Source organism: Rhea americana, unplaced genomic scaffold (genome assembly GCF_003343005.1).
Source record: "Rhea americana isolate MKP2758 unplaced genomic scaffold, rheAme1 scaffold_47, whole genome shotgun sequence".
Lineage (NCBI taxonomy): Eukaryota > Metazoa > Chordata > Aves > Rheiformes > Rheidae > Rhea > Rhea americana.
In genome coordinates this window covers 5443883-5460912 of record NW_028186612.1, presented here as the reverse complement: position 1 = coordinate 5460912, position 17030 = coordinate 5443883, and the positions used below count along the sequence as shown (strand labels likewise).

The 17030-nt window shown below is 42.6% G+C and overlaps 1 protein-coding gene across 1 annotated transcript in view; it reads right to left on the bottom strand.

The window, feature by feature from the left end:
• Nucleotides 1–1013: 1013 nt before the first annotated feature.
• Nucleotides 1014–17030, bottom strand: part of LOC146589325 (vasoactive intestinal polypeptide receptor) — a 112515-nt gene continuing 96498 nt past the window's right edge. The window contains exons 9-13 of the mRNA XM_085316503.1: nt 13837–13906; nt 10754–10845; nt 5846–5975; nt 4979–5020; nt 1014–3301 (exon numbers count right to left, since the gene is read on the bottom strand). Of these exons, the coding sequence (XP_085172629.1) occupies nt 3110–3301; nt 4979–5020; nt 5846–5975; nt 10754–10845; nt 13837–13906 (526 nt within the window). The 3' untranslated portion in view covers nt 1014–3109. The remainder of the gene's footprint in view (nt 3302–4978; nt 5021–5845; nt 5976–10753; nt 10846–13836; nt 13907–17030) is intronic.

Here is a 17030-nt window from a genome sequence, read left to right as displayed (position 1 = left end):
TGCAGTAAGGCTGCTTAAAATAGATGGGAAAGGTTTCCCTCACATCTTTCAAAAGGAGATGGCTAATGGTGGTTTTCACTTATGATCAACAGCTCTGTGCTCAAATTTCTCCTTGGCTTGTCTGGGACCCAGGATTTGAGTTCACATCTCAGGTGCCTCAGTGAAGGTTTAACAGGATTTCGCAGTGCTTTCCTGCAGCAGACCACATTAGCTGCAAATAAATAGGTACCASAACAGATGAAGAAGGTGAATGATCGTGCAGTCTGATGGCTCAGACCTTTCCCAGACTGACATTACTTCCAAACTCTGAACCAGAAAAGGAAGCTTGTGATAGTAGATGGAACAGCTTGGAAGCTGAGCTTTTCCCTTACTTCTTTTGGACTTCCTAGAAGCTAGCCATTCACTTGGGAAACTGCAGAATTGGGTCAAATCCCTGCTTTGAACCATGCATGGGAGAAGAACTAGTGGGGTTGATGGGTAYATCTCCGTATTACCTTCTGTGTGAGTCCTAATCTAGTTCTGAAAGTGTCTACCAGAGCAGCACCAGCACTGAAAACAGAGAGAGGTTCTTGCCTTTGAGTACCTGACGGGGATTTAGATGCAGACCTTGTTCCAGGGAGTATCAGAGCATAAGGGCTTCTGTAAAAGCAACATGGGGGAATTTTAAGCATTCTCATGGTTTCTCTGGATAGTGGGGTTAGAAAGCACTAAGAAGGTATTTTGAAGATCTCATGGCATGTCAGTGTTGTATTCTAACTGCTAATAACATGGTTTCAGTGTAATGTAGCCACAACACAGATCGCTTGCACCTGGCCAGGCTGCGGACCAGACAGTCACATAACTCCAGGAGCGTGGAGCTCAGCATGACTACCTGCATGACTGTCTACCTATCTTAGGTTTTGCAGCTGCAATCTGAGAAGCCATGACTATACTGTGAAAGGATCTGAGCTAGCTCATTAAAAACTAATGAGTGCATGTCTACCTACCCTTCACTGCAGTTGTGTCAGAGTATCTCATGCCCTTTTCTGACTTCAGCCTTCAGTGCTGTCCTCAGTCCATACACGTGGAGAAAATACTTTGGCAATGTGCAGCTCAGATAGTAGCAAGTGTAACTCCAGGGTGGGATATGGCTTGGTACAACAGCCCCCAGAAATGAGAAAGAAACTTAATACCCAKTTTTTTGCAGCTTTCCTGGGCTTTGTGTGATTTGTTGGTAGAAAAACACAGACGCTGAAAACAAACAAACAGAAAGAAAATGAAGAATAAACCCCAAACCTACCAAGTTAAAGGTCTTTCCCTTCAATAAGATGCCCTTCATTTTGAAAGAAACTGTCTTCRTGCTGAAAGTACCTGGTGGACAAGTTGAGACCTCTAAAATCTGAAAGAGGAATCTAGCTTCCTTTCCATGCACACACATTACTTTGCCAATCCAGACGCTGCTCATATAGGTTATAACAGGATGACAGCAGCCCTATTATTAAGTGTATACCTGGGCTGGGCAGTGATTTCACACCCTTTGGTGAAAAAACGGTGTAGCCCCACTCAAGCCAATTGGSCAGGACACATATGTATAAAAAAACCACGAGCATCCTAGTGTTCTCTATCTTCTGTCTGGGCTTGGGATTGCGGGGATTGTGCCAAAGGCAGAGTCTTTAAGTGCGAGWTGCCTATGCAGTGCCGCAAGCAGGTGACTTTGATCTCCCCAGCTGCCAGCCTGGCTCTTGTGAGCAGAATTCAGCCTTACCTCACTCCTTCTCCCCTCTGCCAAGAAAAGAAAGGAAAAAGAAAGATTCCCTTGGWCTTAACAACATCTATGTACATGCTTCCAATAGGGATTGCCCCAATATGGAAACTCATAAGCCTTTAGAAAAGAGGCAAGATGCACATGCRCATTTTAAAGATCTAACAGTGCCTTCATCATAGGATGAAAGCTCCCTGAAAAAGCTGAAGCAGAAATCAATTTGATAGCTCCTTCACTCCTTCCTGACTCCTGGAGTGCCAGTTATGTGCTGAGCCAACCTTGTTTTGATGAAAGCAATTTTACTTGCTGCTGTGAAGCTAATTTTTTCATCTGGAGAGTGGCTCCTTATGGTGGGTCTGATTCAATTAAGGATTACAGGGTTCTGTATCTCCCTTTCCCGGCAGTGTGTGTTAAGCAAGTGCAAACAAATTACAGACCAATTGTTTTCCCCTGATCCCTAATGATCCTGGGTAAGGTAATGCACCAAGATCTATAGGTGAATTTAAACAAAATGAAAAACACAGCCGTGCTCTGCTTTTGGTCATCTGTACCTGGATTTTATACAGGCAAATTGAGAGCTKCCTGTTCAACGAAACCAACCAAATAAAATTCAATGTCATGAATATAGTGCAGAGAAGGGCACTCGCGCTGTTGCTTCTCAGCAAGCTGCTTTTCAAGAGGAATACCCAAGGCGCTTGGAAAGCTTTTGCTAACGAGGATAGGATGGACGGCAGGCGATTAGCAGAAGACTATCTCAATGTTGGGATATCCTCTGATCCACCTTCCTGGTGCTGTAGCTTCTTCTTTGCAAATGTAAAAAGGGGCCAGGGGCCATGTGCTCGTCCCTCCCCTTCCCGCTTGTTTTTTCTGTKCCTGCTCCCTGCTGTCCCCGACTCTATCTCTGTGATACATATTCATACATTTGGCATTTTTTCCCCACTTCTTGCTTCCCTCTGTCTTTTACTGGCTCATTTGAAAAAAAGTGCAATTTATCTGTTTCGGAGACGCTGGTTCTGGTAAAGCCGTCAAGGACTCAGGCTCCCTTTGCCCTCCTTACTTCATTATTTATGACACAACATGACCTTCTAGGCTCTCCTCAAGTGACTAGGACCTTTACTCATAGTTATCAACCCCTGAGGTCATCAACATAGAGTGAGAGGTCTGAAAAGAGGGAGAAGAAAATTTCTCTGCCTCTTGGTTTGTCTGATCTTGGTCTGGATGCCAGTGGCTTTTCCATTTTTGTGTCCTCTGTTGGCTCATGTGGAGCACTTCATTTGACACGGATTTGTCATCATATCACTGATTCTCAGGGATCCCTCTCCCTCTCTTTCTCTCTTGGATGCTTGGTGCTCAGAAAGTCTCTCCCCATCACACCAGAGAGAATTCAGCCTGGAAGCTAGAGCACCGGCGTGTCTTTGGTGAGCACTTGGTCAGCATAGAGATCTGGGTGCTGAAGTTGGTGCCATTGCTGCCCAAGGAAGGGTGGTGATACTTCATATCTGAACCCAGGAACCGTTCCAGATGCCACCTCCGCCACTTTCGCTTGAGCTCAGCTTGGACCTAAGGCATGGAAAGACAAGCAAGTTAGCAGGGGGGAATATTTTCTGTTGCTCTAACTAGATTGTATGAGCAGCAGTGGGAGACCYACTTACTAAGGGGTCAAGCTGCTGCTTAGCTTTGGCTGTTAAGGTGATCAGGGTGACTGAATGCAATTCCCTCAGCAATCAAGAGTGCTTTCCTGGAGCAGGAAAAAGGTATTAAATGGGACTCTGAGATTCAACTTATATTTTAAGGAATTATTTCACAAAGATCACTAAATCGACATAATCTGGAAAGAACTTTTAGCCACAAAGAAGAGACGTGACACTTCAGTCAGTAAATTATCAGAGCAGAAGTGCATCAGCTTCTGCAGAAAAAAAAAAGCATGGTGAATTGCTTATCTGATACAATGAAGGTGCTAGACTACTGAACTTCAATGCAACCTCTTTTATGCTTTTTTCACTGCCCTGTTTGCATCTAAATACAAATGATTTAACTACATGTTCTTTGCAAAGCCATCGGTACAGCTGTGTTTTTCTTTGATAGAGGCTCCTTGTTCCTGCTCAGGGGGTTCACATACATCATCTAGTTTACACTGTCCAGATTCAACTCCTCGAACATACTTGGCCAAAGATCTTGTCCCCTCATGTAGGCTTCCAGTGCAAAGTTTTAATTAATAGTATGAATTACATACAGCAGCTGTGCTTGAGGGTCTCTGRGTTCAGCAAGCACAGGAAGAGTAAAACTCCACTGATGCTAACTCCAGGACTGGAAATGTGGAAAAGGCAAGACCAATGCCTGTGAGCCGAAAGTAAGTTCACGTGGCACTGGTTTGTGGCTAACAAGTCATGTCAAAGCCTGCTTGGGTTTTGGACCTTGGATAAATTTGCATGGTACTCCCCTGCTCCCTGCAAACCCACTGACAAAGGTCTCCGCTGGAAGTGGGATATTATAGACCCTCTATTTCACTGCATGATGTACACATGGCCTCAGCATGGCTGAAGGCAGCATCAGAGCTTTAAGAGAGCAAATTGTGATTCTGGACACTCTTCATCTTCCCAGGAAGCTGGAACAAAAACCCAGATCACAGCTGCTCCTTTCTTGTCCGTGCTGTTTATTGAGCTGAATAYGCCCCAGCTGACAGCGGCTCTACGCTGTGAGCCACTGACACCTACTCAGTAGCCTTTGCGATATCGATTTAATGAACCTCTACCGAATTTCTGCTGGGCATAGTAGAAAAATGTATCACTGCACTAAAAACCCTCCATCTTGGAATTGGGCTTGATTCTGGGCCTTAAYGTTAAAGGCAAAATTCTTCAGGTTTTAAAAGGATGAGGTGGAGGATTCACTGAGACACTGACGGGTAGGGCTTAGAGGATGAGTTTTATCCTTCCTTGCTGAAGGTGCTCCCTTCTGATGAGGGTTATAGGAATTCTGCTGATGTTTTCTGTCTCATTAGTAGAAGGGCTCAACAGTACCGATACTAAAGTGTGCAAACAAGTTCTACCATGTTCATTAAATGTGTTGGAAACTGTCAYGCAAACAGTTGAGTTGATTTTCTGGAGTGAGTTATTTCACTTGGAAGCTTTTCCCCTGCGGTCATGTCAGGAACGGGACACTCCCCAATCCTCCCTCCATGAGCATTCACTCTGTCTTAGTTGCAAACATGAACCTAACAAACAGCCTCGTTGATCTTACCTCCCCATTGAGGAAACAGTACAGGACAGCCACCACAAATCCCTGGGGGAAAGAACAGGCTCTTAGCAACTCACAGGTTACATCCCCTGATATCACAACTCAGGCCTGACTGCAACCTTGGGCAAAGGGCRTGTGGCCACAGACCTGCTGAGATGCCCCTGAGAAGCTCGATGACTGTATTTTGCCTATAAAAGGAGCAAGGGAAGATCAGCTAAGGTATATTACACAGATGTGAGTTCAAAGCTTGCTCCAGATCAGTGTTTAAAGCCATCCACAGTCAGCTCTAAGTAAGGGAGGTACTTGGTCATTCAGCCTGGGCCATGAAACACAACTAGATGGAATATTAGATTTAACTTTCCTGCATGCTGTTGGCATGAATAACCTTTGGTGCAGTATAGGGCTTACACTGTTCCTTTCATAGCTCACCTATGCTGACATCTCATTTTCAGCATTCACTGAAAGAATGAAATAAAACTTGTCTCCAGACCTTACAGTTGTGAACACTAAGGGCAAGAAGTRAGTGTAAGACAATTCAGAGAGGTGTTCTTGAAACAACAGCTCTGAGTAGGTCCATTTATTTCTCAAAGGAATGATGTCAGATGCTCATAGAGGTATATCTTCTTTTTAGCTGCCTAAAAGGAGGAGAGAGACTCTCCACACTGGAACTGCAGGAGACAAAATATAAAATAATCTCCCATCTCTGCCACTTTGTAATGAATAACCTTTTCCCCAAAGGTATAAGGGCACTATTGGGCATGTCTAGGAAAACCCTAGCTTACACGTTTTCTTATTTGTCTTGTCATTTTTGTTACATTTTCCTGTGCCAATAGACCTGGTGACTATCTGGCGGTGCAAAGGATGGCTTACCTGGAATGACCCAACCACGAGTTCAAAGACAAGCTTAACTTCTGCTTTGAAATTGTCAGGGAAGAAAGCAAACATGATGTAATGAATGCCAAAGAGCGGGATCAGCAGCAAGGTGGACTTGGCCAGTCTCCTGTTGGAAAGAAAAACATAAGCCATAAAAGAAAGGAAGGAAGAGATGCTAAASGCCAAGCTGATGAGAAAACCTGCAGCTCAGCTTTGTGCAACCCTGAAACTTTCATTTGCTCTGCTATGTCTTTGGCAATTACCTGGTCAGATAGATCAGAATGGTGTAGCCTGCATCATGCAAGGTAAGTGCCTTTGTTTCCCTTTAGGAGATGTGAGCRCTTACACTGAGCTCCTGGGAACATCTGGCCTTTCAATAGCTTCCTAATGTGAGACAGTGACAGGAGGCTGCCCATACCGGGAGGGCTTGGGAATGCTTGGGGGTAAAGCTCCTCATAGGCTAAGCTGTCAGAGATCCCTCTGCAGGTCTGGGCTGTGGTGTGATRAAATATGGAGCCAGATTCTCAGCGGGACACAGTCAACTTACACTGGTTAACACTAACCAAGGACTGTGCTAGAAGAATTCCCCCAAACTCATTTCCCTCTTTGTTAACATCTCTCAAAAAATACATGTGCCTTCAGCGGAGGCATAATGATCAGCCCTGTATTATTTCTCCTTGGCCCACAGACTGCAGATGGCTGGTTATTTCAGATGTAGTGACAACATAAAATGTAAAAACTCTATTCCCAGTACCTTCAGTGGAGGTATTTCTTTCCCTCTTCCTCTTTTCTTCCCCTCCCACTGGAGATCTTTTTTCATCTCTACAAGCTAAATCATCATCTAGCACTGTCTTTGTTTGCTCGGGATGTCTGAAAATTACAGCTTCTGGGAGAGCAATGGTATGTTTAGMTCAGAATAATGACAGGCTATCACACAATGAATGTCTCCAAAGGAGGGGGATGAACCATATTAGTGCTTAACGGCACCAGGCAAGGTAATCAGGGGTCTAATTAGGAAGAGATTATAATTTATTAAATCTAATCATTATTAAAATCTAGCTGACAAAAATAAAATGAAATAAAAGACTTTAGGACGTCTCAAGGGGTTCTGGCTCCTTTGGTCACCCACATCCTCATGTGTCTTCCTCTCCCAGAGGCTTCTAGAGGAATTGAAGTTAAGGCTGGAACATCAGAAGTACTTGTTCTTCCATCTGCAACCCTTTATCTCCAAAGTCCCATCAGGCTCAGTCCTCCCAGGCCATCTTAATTTATTTGCCATATGTATAAGCCTGCTGAGAAGGCTAATGTGCCAGTTTTATGCAGACGATGTTCATCACTGAATCTCTCAACAGACCTTTCAAGCTTTCCYCGGGCCTGGCCTAAAGACAGTCTGTCATTATGGCATTGGTTAGAGGCTGTGGTTCCCTGAGGAAAACCTGAACGACAGTGTGGCTGGAAAGCAGCTAGCTGCAACCTAYTTCAGGCAAAACCAATGCCTTTAGGAAGCTGAGAAACTTCCCAATAATTTGCCTTTCACATTGTATCTCACTAGCAGGTTCATCTCTCATAGTGAGTGCATCCAAAACCTGAATCCTCTTGGATGTCCTCCTCCGCCAGAGGATGTCCTGTCCCCAGGAGGACAAGGACTGTCACTGTCATGAGTGATCAATCAGAGTACCACATTCCTCACTGTCAGAAGCTGCACTTGCCTGTGTGATCCAGACATCTCAGAGCTCCAGCCCTGATTTCCCCCAGCTTCTGATAAATGAGAAAGTAAATTATTTTCTAAGCAGATCACAACTCAGTGAGCACCAACACTGGCTTTGCAAGGACCTCTCCTCTCCTTTCTCTCCAATCTTTCAGGAAAAAGCCAACCTGAAGGGATTCAATGGAATGCTACTTTCATGTAACATATTCACAGCAATGCTATTTACTACCTTCGAGTGATTAGAAAATTCTGTTTTATCACTGCAGACAACTGCAAAGCCCCATTTACAGCTCTCCTCTCTCCTGTCTGAACTGAAGCAATGAACAGGGCCTGCAAGCCAAACATTACGAACCTTATCCTCCAATTTGCACAACAYACCAAATTAGTCTCTTGCTCCTGAAACTGAGCTCCACAGAATATTGAGTTATGTTTCATATCTCATGTTGGCTTCAAGACACGGTCCCTATGGCATGACCTCCTGAAATCCCAGAATGAGGAATATTATCAAAAATTATCTTCCTCAAGCATGGTGTACTTTCTTCCATCAGGCTAAAGACTGACTGTGCAGGTGGCAGAACTGTCTGGGAGAYTGGCCAAAGCTGGTTAATTCTGCCTGTTGGAAGCCATGGGTTCTCAAAAATCTCATTAGCTTCTACTCCTAGCACAAGGTGCACTTCTTAGATCTACCCGCTCTGACAGATTTATGGTGACAGGTAATTTAGGGAAAATACACCTCTATTAGCCTGCACTAAACCTATTCCTCTCCTTGGGAGTGGATAAGAATGAGCCTTAAGATAGCTGTACTCCTGAACACATAAAGGAAGGGTGCCCAGAAAGCTCTGATGATAATATTGATTTATGAACATGTACAGAATAGAATGAGATGAATTTTGCTCAAGATTTCTATTACAGAAAACAAGGTGTTTTCTCCTTCTATTTGCCTGAAGTATTGCTGTCCCATTCTTTTGCGAGTCTCTGTCATTTCCAGAAAACTGTTTTGGGAGACAGCCTTTCACAATTTCCAAAACATTAAAGCCCAGCACAGTGTCTGTAGCATTAATRAGTGAGTCAGCAGCACACCTGAATTTCCAGCCTGCAGCTAAGCTGAAATGGGTTGGAATCGAACAATACTGTCAACATGTCAACATGTTATTTTTTAAAAATAAACAATGTAAGGAAGAAAGAAATAGAAGAGAAAAGGAAAGTAAGTGAGAAATCCCTGATGTTGTTAAATTAAAATATATCTATCCCAGATTTGGCAGGAGGAATTCACATACATCATTAGCAACAGTTTTTTAGTAAGACCCCTTGGGTCATTCAGGCCAAACCCCTGAAGCTAGYGGCAGCATTTCAGGTACTAAGAGTGTGATATGTAAAAGGAATTTGATACCTAAAATTGCAGATTTCATACCTGATGGCATTTTTAGGACGTCTCAACTTCAAATGTGTCTGAAGCGAGGTGTTGAAATATGAGAAACTTAAGACCACACTCCTCCCCCCTGGGTGGGACCCAGCCTTCAGATTGAGACATTTAACATTRATTGTACARGTGAGTATGGTGTCTAGAGTCCCACGGCAGTCAYGGTGTCYAGAGTCCCACGGCAGTCAATGCCTCCAGTGGAGCCTCTCAGAYGCCCTAGGGGAGCCTGGCTGATGGCCAACTCCCACTGTATAAGGCTACAAGGCTCCCATAGACCCTGTGTCGTATATGCCAGGTCAAGGTAATTATCTCAAACATCCCAAGGCATCTCATATGGCTTTGGATGCCTAYGTGCAGGCACCTCAGTCAAGCCCTGGATGACTATAAGGCAATTTAGACTCAGCTCATGTTTAAACATCTAAATTTGTGTGTTACARTCTGAGAGTGGAATCATCTCAGATATCTCAGCTATCAAGTCTAACAATGCACTTGAATTAGAAGTAGTGAGTGATAATGGATGTTTCACCTCAGACTGTAAAGCAAATGGAAAGAATATTGACTCCAAGGTTAAACAGCAGGGAGGACAGGAATATTCATTTGCCTAAGTATATGCACCTAGTGCCACCTGAGATGCTTTTCCAGAGGGAGGAGGATGGTGAGAAACTGAAGATGTTGTCAAGATCACTTGTGCTTCAGAAATGGCTCCTGCTTAGCAGCCAGAGCAGGGAAGACCRTGTTACCACCTTGCCATGCTAGGTTTGTTTACAAGGCAAAAAAGAGATTTCCTGGCAGCTTCCACTTCCCTGGAAAATGTAAAGAGAAGCAGCCCTAAACCCAAAGCTCAGCACGACCTCATAGATAATCAGGGCATAGCCCCTCCTGTGCATGCCAGCAGCATTTCAAGGGAGATGCATTCATTGAGCCAATTGTCAAGACTGATAGTCTTTTGACAGCTCTGCTTAGTATGAGAACATATTTCAATATGCTGATTTAATTTATACACCTGGCCAAAGCTGTCACAGTCCTTGGGCTAGGAAGATACAAYGCCCAACTGCAAATGCATAAAGGGATGTGGTAGAAAGCACAGGGACCAACAACCTCAGCTTGTTAGTGATGATGGAAAAAGAGTAATTGGTTTTGCTGCTGCAGGGAGAAGTTAGGGTCAAATACTGGAACTTCCCATCATAAACTTSAGAATGCCATGTCCGGGAGCAAATTTACCATCACTAGAGAGAAAGACCCAGTGTTGTGGTTGGTCAGTGTTTAAGGACCACATTGAAATTAATTCTTCCATTTTGCAGAAGCGTGAACTGAGTTCATATCCTTCAAGACACCTAACTTTACAGCTCCCTCCAAACACTTCAGGATTCATCTGATCTAGTTCAGGGGTCTTCTTTAGGATTAAGGTAAATTTGCCATAGATGGCTGCTCTTTGTTCCCCATCAGAGTCCCTCTGGCTTCAGAATCCAATAAATATTGAATCAACAACTGAAAAGCCTCTTTTATTTTTCATGATCTTTACTATTGCACTCACTTCTTCATTGCTAATCCCAGGAGAAAGCCTTCTTGCCCTGTCTGTTCAAACTGACATAAAACATGCCCAGCCATTTCAGCAGATGTCCCATTTCCTGATTTCCGATTGTCTTTAATCATTAAAAAATACACAATTCTAATCTGTCAGATATAGACAGATGAAATTCTCCTTGGTCCAACTAACAGCCCAACCAAACAGGCTTCCTGAAGTCATAGAATATGGTTGAAAAAGTCTAGGACTTACAAATACTGGCTGGTTTCATTGTGCCCRACATCCGGGGAATGCAACTTCTGGACTAGGATACGGATAATGCAAATGAAGAGAATGAAGTTCACCTGTGGGGATGGGGAGAAAGGAGATAGAGAGAGAGAAAAAACCCCAAATTATTCTCCCACAGTATTTTTTTAGAGTGAAAAGAGCTGGTTGTTGGAGGGGCTTCCTTTCACTGCAATATTTTTTGCCAAGGAGCAAGCCGTTGTTAAAAAGCCATGAGCAGAAACCCCCATTCTGTGAGCACACAGTAAACCGACACAGGATGGCAGCCAGCTTGGGCCTGACATCAGCCTGCTTGGGACTTTGTGTCATACATCCCAAGTATGATGATGTCAAACCCATAGAGCACAGCTATGCACGACGTCCTGCTGCGTGGGGGTGCGCCGATGACAGGGTGGGAAAAGAGCCTTGGGAGTGAGCGGAGCGGCGGACGTCAAAGCCCTCGGGAGACGGTGACATGCGACCTGCTGCTGAGCATGTCAAGACTGAGGCAGTGAGCCAAAGAAACCAAACCAAAACACAAAGCAGTATCTACTCAAGCAGGCCCTACTCGATGCTACCACGCATGCGTCCTCTGGAGACAAGTTGCAGACCTTAGGATATAATGACAGAGTGGAAAACCTTCTCTCCTACCAGATTAAACCAGGCTAGCCCAGAGGAATCTAGCTRATATCTAACTTTTAGATGGTGCTTTTCACTGAAAGAAAGCCCTCAAAGTGCTCTACTAAAATACACAGGCAATGTTAAACTTCATTTGTAGCAAAGGTGTGGACATAGGGATGGGAACTTCTCAATGGCACATAGTAGATCGCATGAGTTGAATGCAAATTTGTCCACATTTAAAGGTCTATCCACTGAACCAGGCTGTTATTCATGCAAGATATTCAGCAGAAAAGTGATAATTGACTTCTGTGGATTTAATTTAGTTTGACACTTGACCTCTGTTTTTAATCTTTTCATGGTTAGTGAATGCACAAATGATTCTGATTTTTAGATATTTAAAGATTAGAAGGGATTGTGTTAACTAGCTAATTTATTTCCTAAAAAAAAAACCAGATTGTAAACTTTCCTTTAGCAGCTCCTACATTTATCTGAACAACAAGTGAATGAACTAGACTGAGGCATATCTCTCATTTAGACATTTRTTCTTTGCTCAAAGGCTACAAGTGACTGTAAATTAATTGCATTTCTTGACTACAATGTAATTATTGCATTTTATCCATCCCATGCCATTTACTTTAGTTTCTATTCATATTTATTTACTTAAAAAAAGCACTTGACGCACTGACTCGATGGCAAGTAAAATTCATCAGTTCAGAACAGAATTATCTGGATCAGTGGGTTTAATGAGCATTGACAGCACCCAGGCTGTAGTACTTGAAGGTAAGTTTTGAGCTGCTTCCCAGGTTCCTGCTATGTGTTAAATACCTTATCAGCTCACAGCAGTCAAGAGCGAGCATTCGGCACGTAAAGAAAGGGGGCAGCAGTGAGTCAGATGGAGTGGGATTACAGGTTTACTAAAGCCTTAGCACGGCATGATGGAAGATATGCCTGTCAAGCAACTGGAGCAGTTGTCTAGTTTATTTCTCACCCTAGAATAGGATCAAAGGCTCTTGATCTCTTCACTGTGCTTAAATACATTTAGGTTGGAAACATTTTTCTAATGTTTAAGCTCTATGTGTCTTGCTTCAGTTGAAGTCTATGCTTTATTCAGGGGACATGGAGATAAATGTTGAGCTCCTCCTTGCGGAAACCTGCTACGCATCTGATAGCTGTTATCATGTCCTTCCTTTGTGACAGATTTATATAATATCTGCGGATGGAAAATCCAATATTGCTGGGTAGATTTTGTTTAGAAATGATTTATTGGACAGACGAAAACACAGCCTAGGACAATAGGGTGTATTTCTTTACCAAAAGATTATCTCAGGAAAATGTTACCTATAGCTCTCTATGATGATATATGCATTTTGAGATGTGTAATCTACATATTTTCAGTAATGTGAATAAAGTTAGAAGTAATTATTCAAAATGTTTCTTTTTGGGATGCTTATATGAGAAATGCTACAGGAAAGTTTTTCTTGTAAAAGGCATAATGCATGTGGAGTAAGGAGAATGTTTTTCTAAGGAAAGGTTTCAAAGAGATATATTYGGTTTTATTTCTGTTGTTTTCATTTTTCTTCCCTTCCGCACGATTCCTTTGATTTGAGAAAACTCAAAGCTACATTTAACTTAAATTCATCTGATTTCAGGTTTGGCCTCAACACCTGACAGAGGAAATGAGTAATATTCAATATGSGTGGAAGCATTTAGAGTTCCTCAGAAGTGTCGTGGTTCCTATGGTCAGAACTGTTCATCTCTGGGGAAGTGAGCCAAACACTTCCGTTTATTTCTCTTGCAATTAGCCAAGTCTCTCAAGAACTTACTTCTAAAACACACAGTTGGAATCCAACTGTGTGTTGGATGCTAGCATTGRGGGAATTAATCTAAACTTTTTTTAGCCAGGCACAAATTCAAGGTGGGATTCAGCCCCTATTCCTTTGCACTGTTGACATCTACAACTGAACAAGTCACCCTGGGCTCTCCACACAGTCAGCTCAGAGAAACAAAAACATTCACGGCACAATTCATCTGATCTAATTTAGACATCCATTGGTTCATTAGAGAAGACGTGCCTTTCCTGGAACTATAATCACATTCCTAGATCTCCACTGGCTAAACACACCTGTGGCTACCGTACCAGAGTGACCAGGGTGACTAGCTGAGATGGAGGTGTCCAGGGTTAAACGAAATGAGTTCCACTTTGGTTGCTCAATAATTCAAACTCTTTCCATAATCAGTGCTTAAAGATAAAGATGTTTATTCAGAGGATGAGCTTCCTCAAATTGAGACAGACCTTCAGTATTTAATGGGATGTTATCTGTCAACACTTTTTCCATGGACTTTTCCTGCGTCTGCAGGTGGCTTTTACAGAATAATTCTCAAGCCCCACCTCCCATACCATTTAATATTAAAGAGGACTTTTCAGCTAGAAGAATGTACTGATACTTTACCAAAATAGACACCAAAATAGGCGTTTTAATGATCCACCAGAATGGAGATTCCATTATTTCTTCCCAGCACCTAAAAAAAAAAAAGAAAAAAGGAGCTTAAAATATCAAGTAAAGCAAACAAGTAGCTATAATCTTCTTAAGAATTTGTTTTTCCCTGATTGCAAAAGATAGATCTGCTAGGTTATGTAAAGAGGACTATACCTGGTGTGCATGAATTGCGAAGGGCTGAAGACTYGCTTTGCTGTTGCTTTGAGGACTGGTAGGTAGCACTTACCCCAGCTATAATCCTACATCCTCCTTCACCCTTGGATGAGACTGGCAATTTGGGCAGTAGCATTGGYCAGAAATGCTAATGTCAGTGTGAATATGTGAGAGGACAGAGATTCACTTTGCCCTATGCTGAGGTCTACTAGAAGGAAGAGCGTACAGTGGACTACGGGTTATTCAAAAATGAGGAATGCATCTCCCAGAGAGAAATGATCAGCTTGTGACAGTCTGAAAACCACGGCACTCACCTAAGTAATTTGGAAACATGTTTTAAAGCCAACATGTGAATGACAGAACAGGAATAAACTGAAAACGATGACTATTACTTGGAATACATTCGTCTATGGACCTCACAACTATCAAGTGACTGAAAGCTCATTTTTAGGAGAACATTCATGAAAATTGATCTGCATTCATGTTTGAAATAGATTAATGGAACCTGTTGTAGACAGTTTGCTCTGGATTCACCTCATCTAACTTTAAATTCTGACAGTGCAAATAACGGTCGATTTTAGGCTTTGACTTTAGGATGAAAAGAATTACACACCGTAGGCTACACTGACCAGCTCTCCACTAGCTATAAATGGAGACTAGAATGAATTGCTCAAATATAGATGTTTGTATTTAGTCAGGTCTATGCTACCCTTTCATTTAGAATTCAAGTGGTCCTAATTATATCTAGTGTACTTCATTTTCCAAATGAATTCAGGCAGTCTGAATAAAGGTCACTTTAATTTGGAGTTAGAATGTTTAAATAGGAGTATACTACAGTTTAACTAATCCTACATAATTAGGCTTTTATTTAATCTGGATTAATTTCCTGTAATTTCTCTATGTAGGCAGTTTAATTATGCAAAAAAGAAAAAAAATCTACATTAGGGATTAGCATATCCTGTAATTTCACACCCTGATWTACTTTGCACAAAAAAGTAGAGCTTTAAAGCCCCAGGAAAATGCTAGTTTTAATATGACTTGCTGGAGCTGAATGGGAATATATACTAATATATACTAAAACCAGAGYAGCCAGAGTGGTTAAATACAGATGTCTRTCTCATTACAGAGGCTATTTATTARTGGAGTAAATAAGGCTTTCTTCATGTAGAAAGMGTGAAACCATAAAAGAAGTCAGTAGCCCTCAGGAAATGTGTTAGCATGACTATACACCAAAAACACAATGTGAAATCTGAGCTGCTTCTCTCCCTGAAATAAGGACAAATCAGGACACATTTGGAGAGAGAGAATGCAAGGGAGAAAATGGAGTGAACCATATGCTGTAAATGCAAGAAGGAAGGGTATGCACAGTGAGTACATAATGAGCACCTGATTCTGTTATTCTCCAGAGTGGTTTTTTTTTTTCCATAAATGCCTTTCAAATTACTCTAGTCTGACTGCTTGAGTGAAAGCATAAGGGAGGATAGGAGGATCAGCTCCTATTTATTTGCATATATCCTTGGGTTCTTCTAATATCTGCCCCATTTAGTTAGCTGCAATTATCTGCTTCTTACATAAAGTATCAAAAGCAGCTGTTAGGTTAAAGAAGATGAAGAACAGATCCAAAGACACATTTGAGGAAGAAGAAAAAGGAGTTTTTTAGTGGTTTTTTTTGTGGGAGGGCTATTGGATGTTTATTCACTTTCCACTGCACTAGCCTACACAGGGCCATTTCTGCAGGATGCAAAGCACAGCTCAGAGCGTGGGGCAGCTGCTCAGCTGGTATCTTTGCTATGTAGGACTGTAAGACCAAGTGGGACCATATGCAACATCCAGTGATTTCTCTGCTGTTGCAGACACCTTTATAAGAACTCTTTAATTAGAGAAGGGTCCAAAGCTCATCAGTTTTATTGCACACTATAAGCCACAAAGCACCTCCCTAAATCCAGCAACAAAGGACTGGTAGGAAATGCCACCAACCCTAATGGTAGCACGTGGCCTTCATTTTACTTTCCCAGAACGATGAGCCTGCCCAGAGAGGTCTGTTTTCTATTCTCCTGTCCAAATAAGATCGCAATGAAGATATTASCAGGGCAGCAAGGGAAAATGAAATGTGTTACTGCAGTAGTATCAGGATTGGCATCTGTCAGCCCAAGTGGGTGGTGTGAAATGAAATCCGTGCTACTGAGCTGACAGTAGTGCTAATGACACTCATGTTTCTGATGGTTGCCTTGCTCTTGCTCAGCAAAGGGGAAGGGTCAGTAGGAATCTGTCCAGCAGGAAGTTCCCAAGGCCCTTCCACACATGACGTGGATGGGGGGCAGAAGAGCTTTGCTAGCGTGAGGCTATTCCCCTGTCAGGTGCACTGGAGCATATGCTGATTGTGCTAATGAATATATCAGTGCAAGACTTGTCAGCATCCTTCCTGCTCTGGGAAATGTATGCCTCATTCCCCATTCACTTTAGTATCAGAGGAGTTACCTAAGAAAAACATTGATATTTAGAAACAAACCCCACATTTTCAACTTCTAAAGTGTTCTTCCAGGAGTGTGAAATCATTTTGGTGAAACTCATCTAACTAAATAAATCCACAAGGTAACTCCAGTAACAACAATGTARGTTAATTTTGGTTAATATATTTGACATATCCTCCTAATATCCCATAATCCAAACAATATCTTTGCTAACATCCCACAGCCCACTCGTGATTTTAGCCAGGGTCTGTTCACTAAACCCTGCAAATATCCTGACAACCAGACTGGGAAACAAAGATGTTAAGCGACTCGCCTAAGTTCAGATAAAGAACATGTCTTCAGGGATGCCTGGGAGCGTTTCCTGGGCCTTGGAGGYGGGGGAATGCTTTGACTGTACTCTGACCATCCTTGGGGTTAGGTTAGGAAGGAAGCTGCAGCAGATGACAGGGTTCCTCAACCTGCAGGGCTTTTCTTGGCCTTCCCCGAAGATGCATCAGTTATAAAGGAATGAGAATGGAGTCC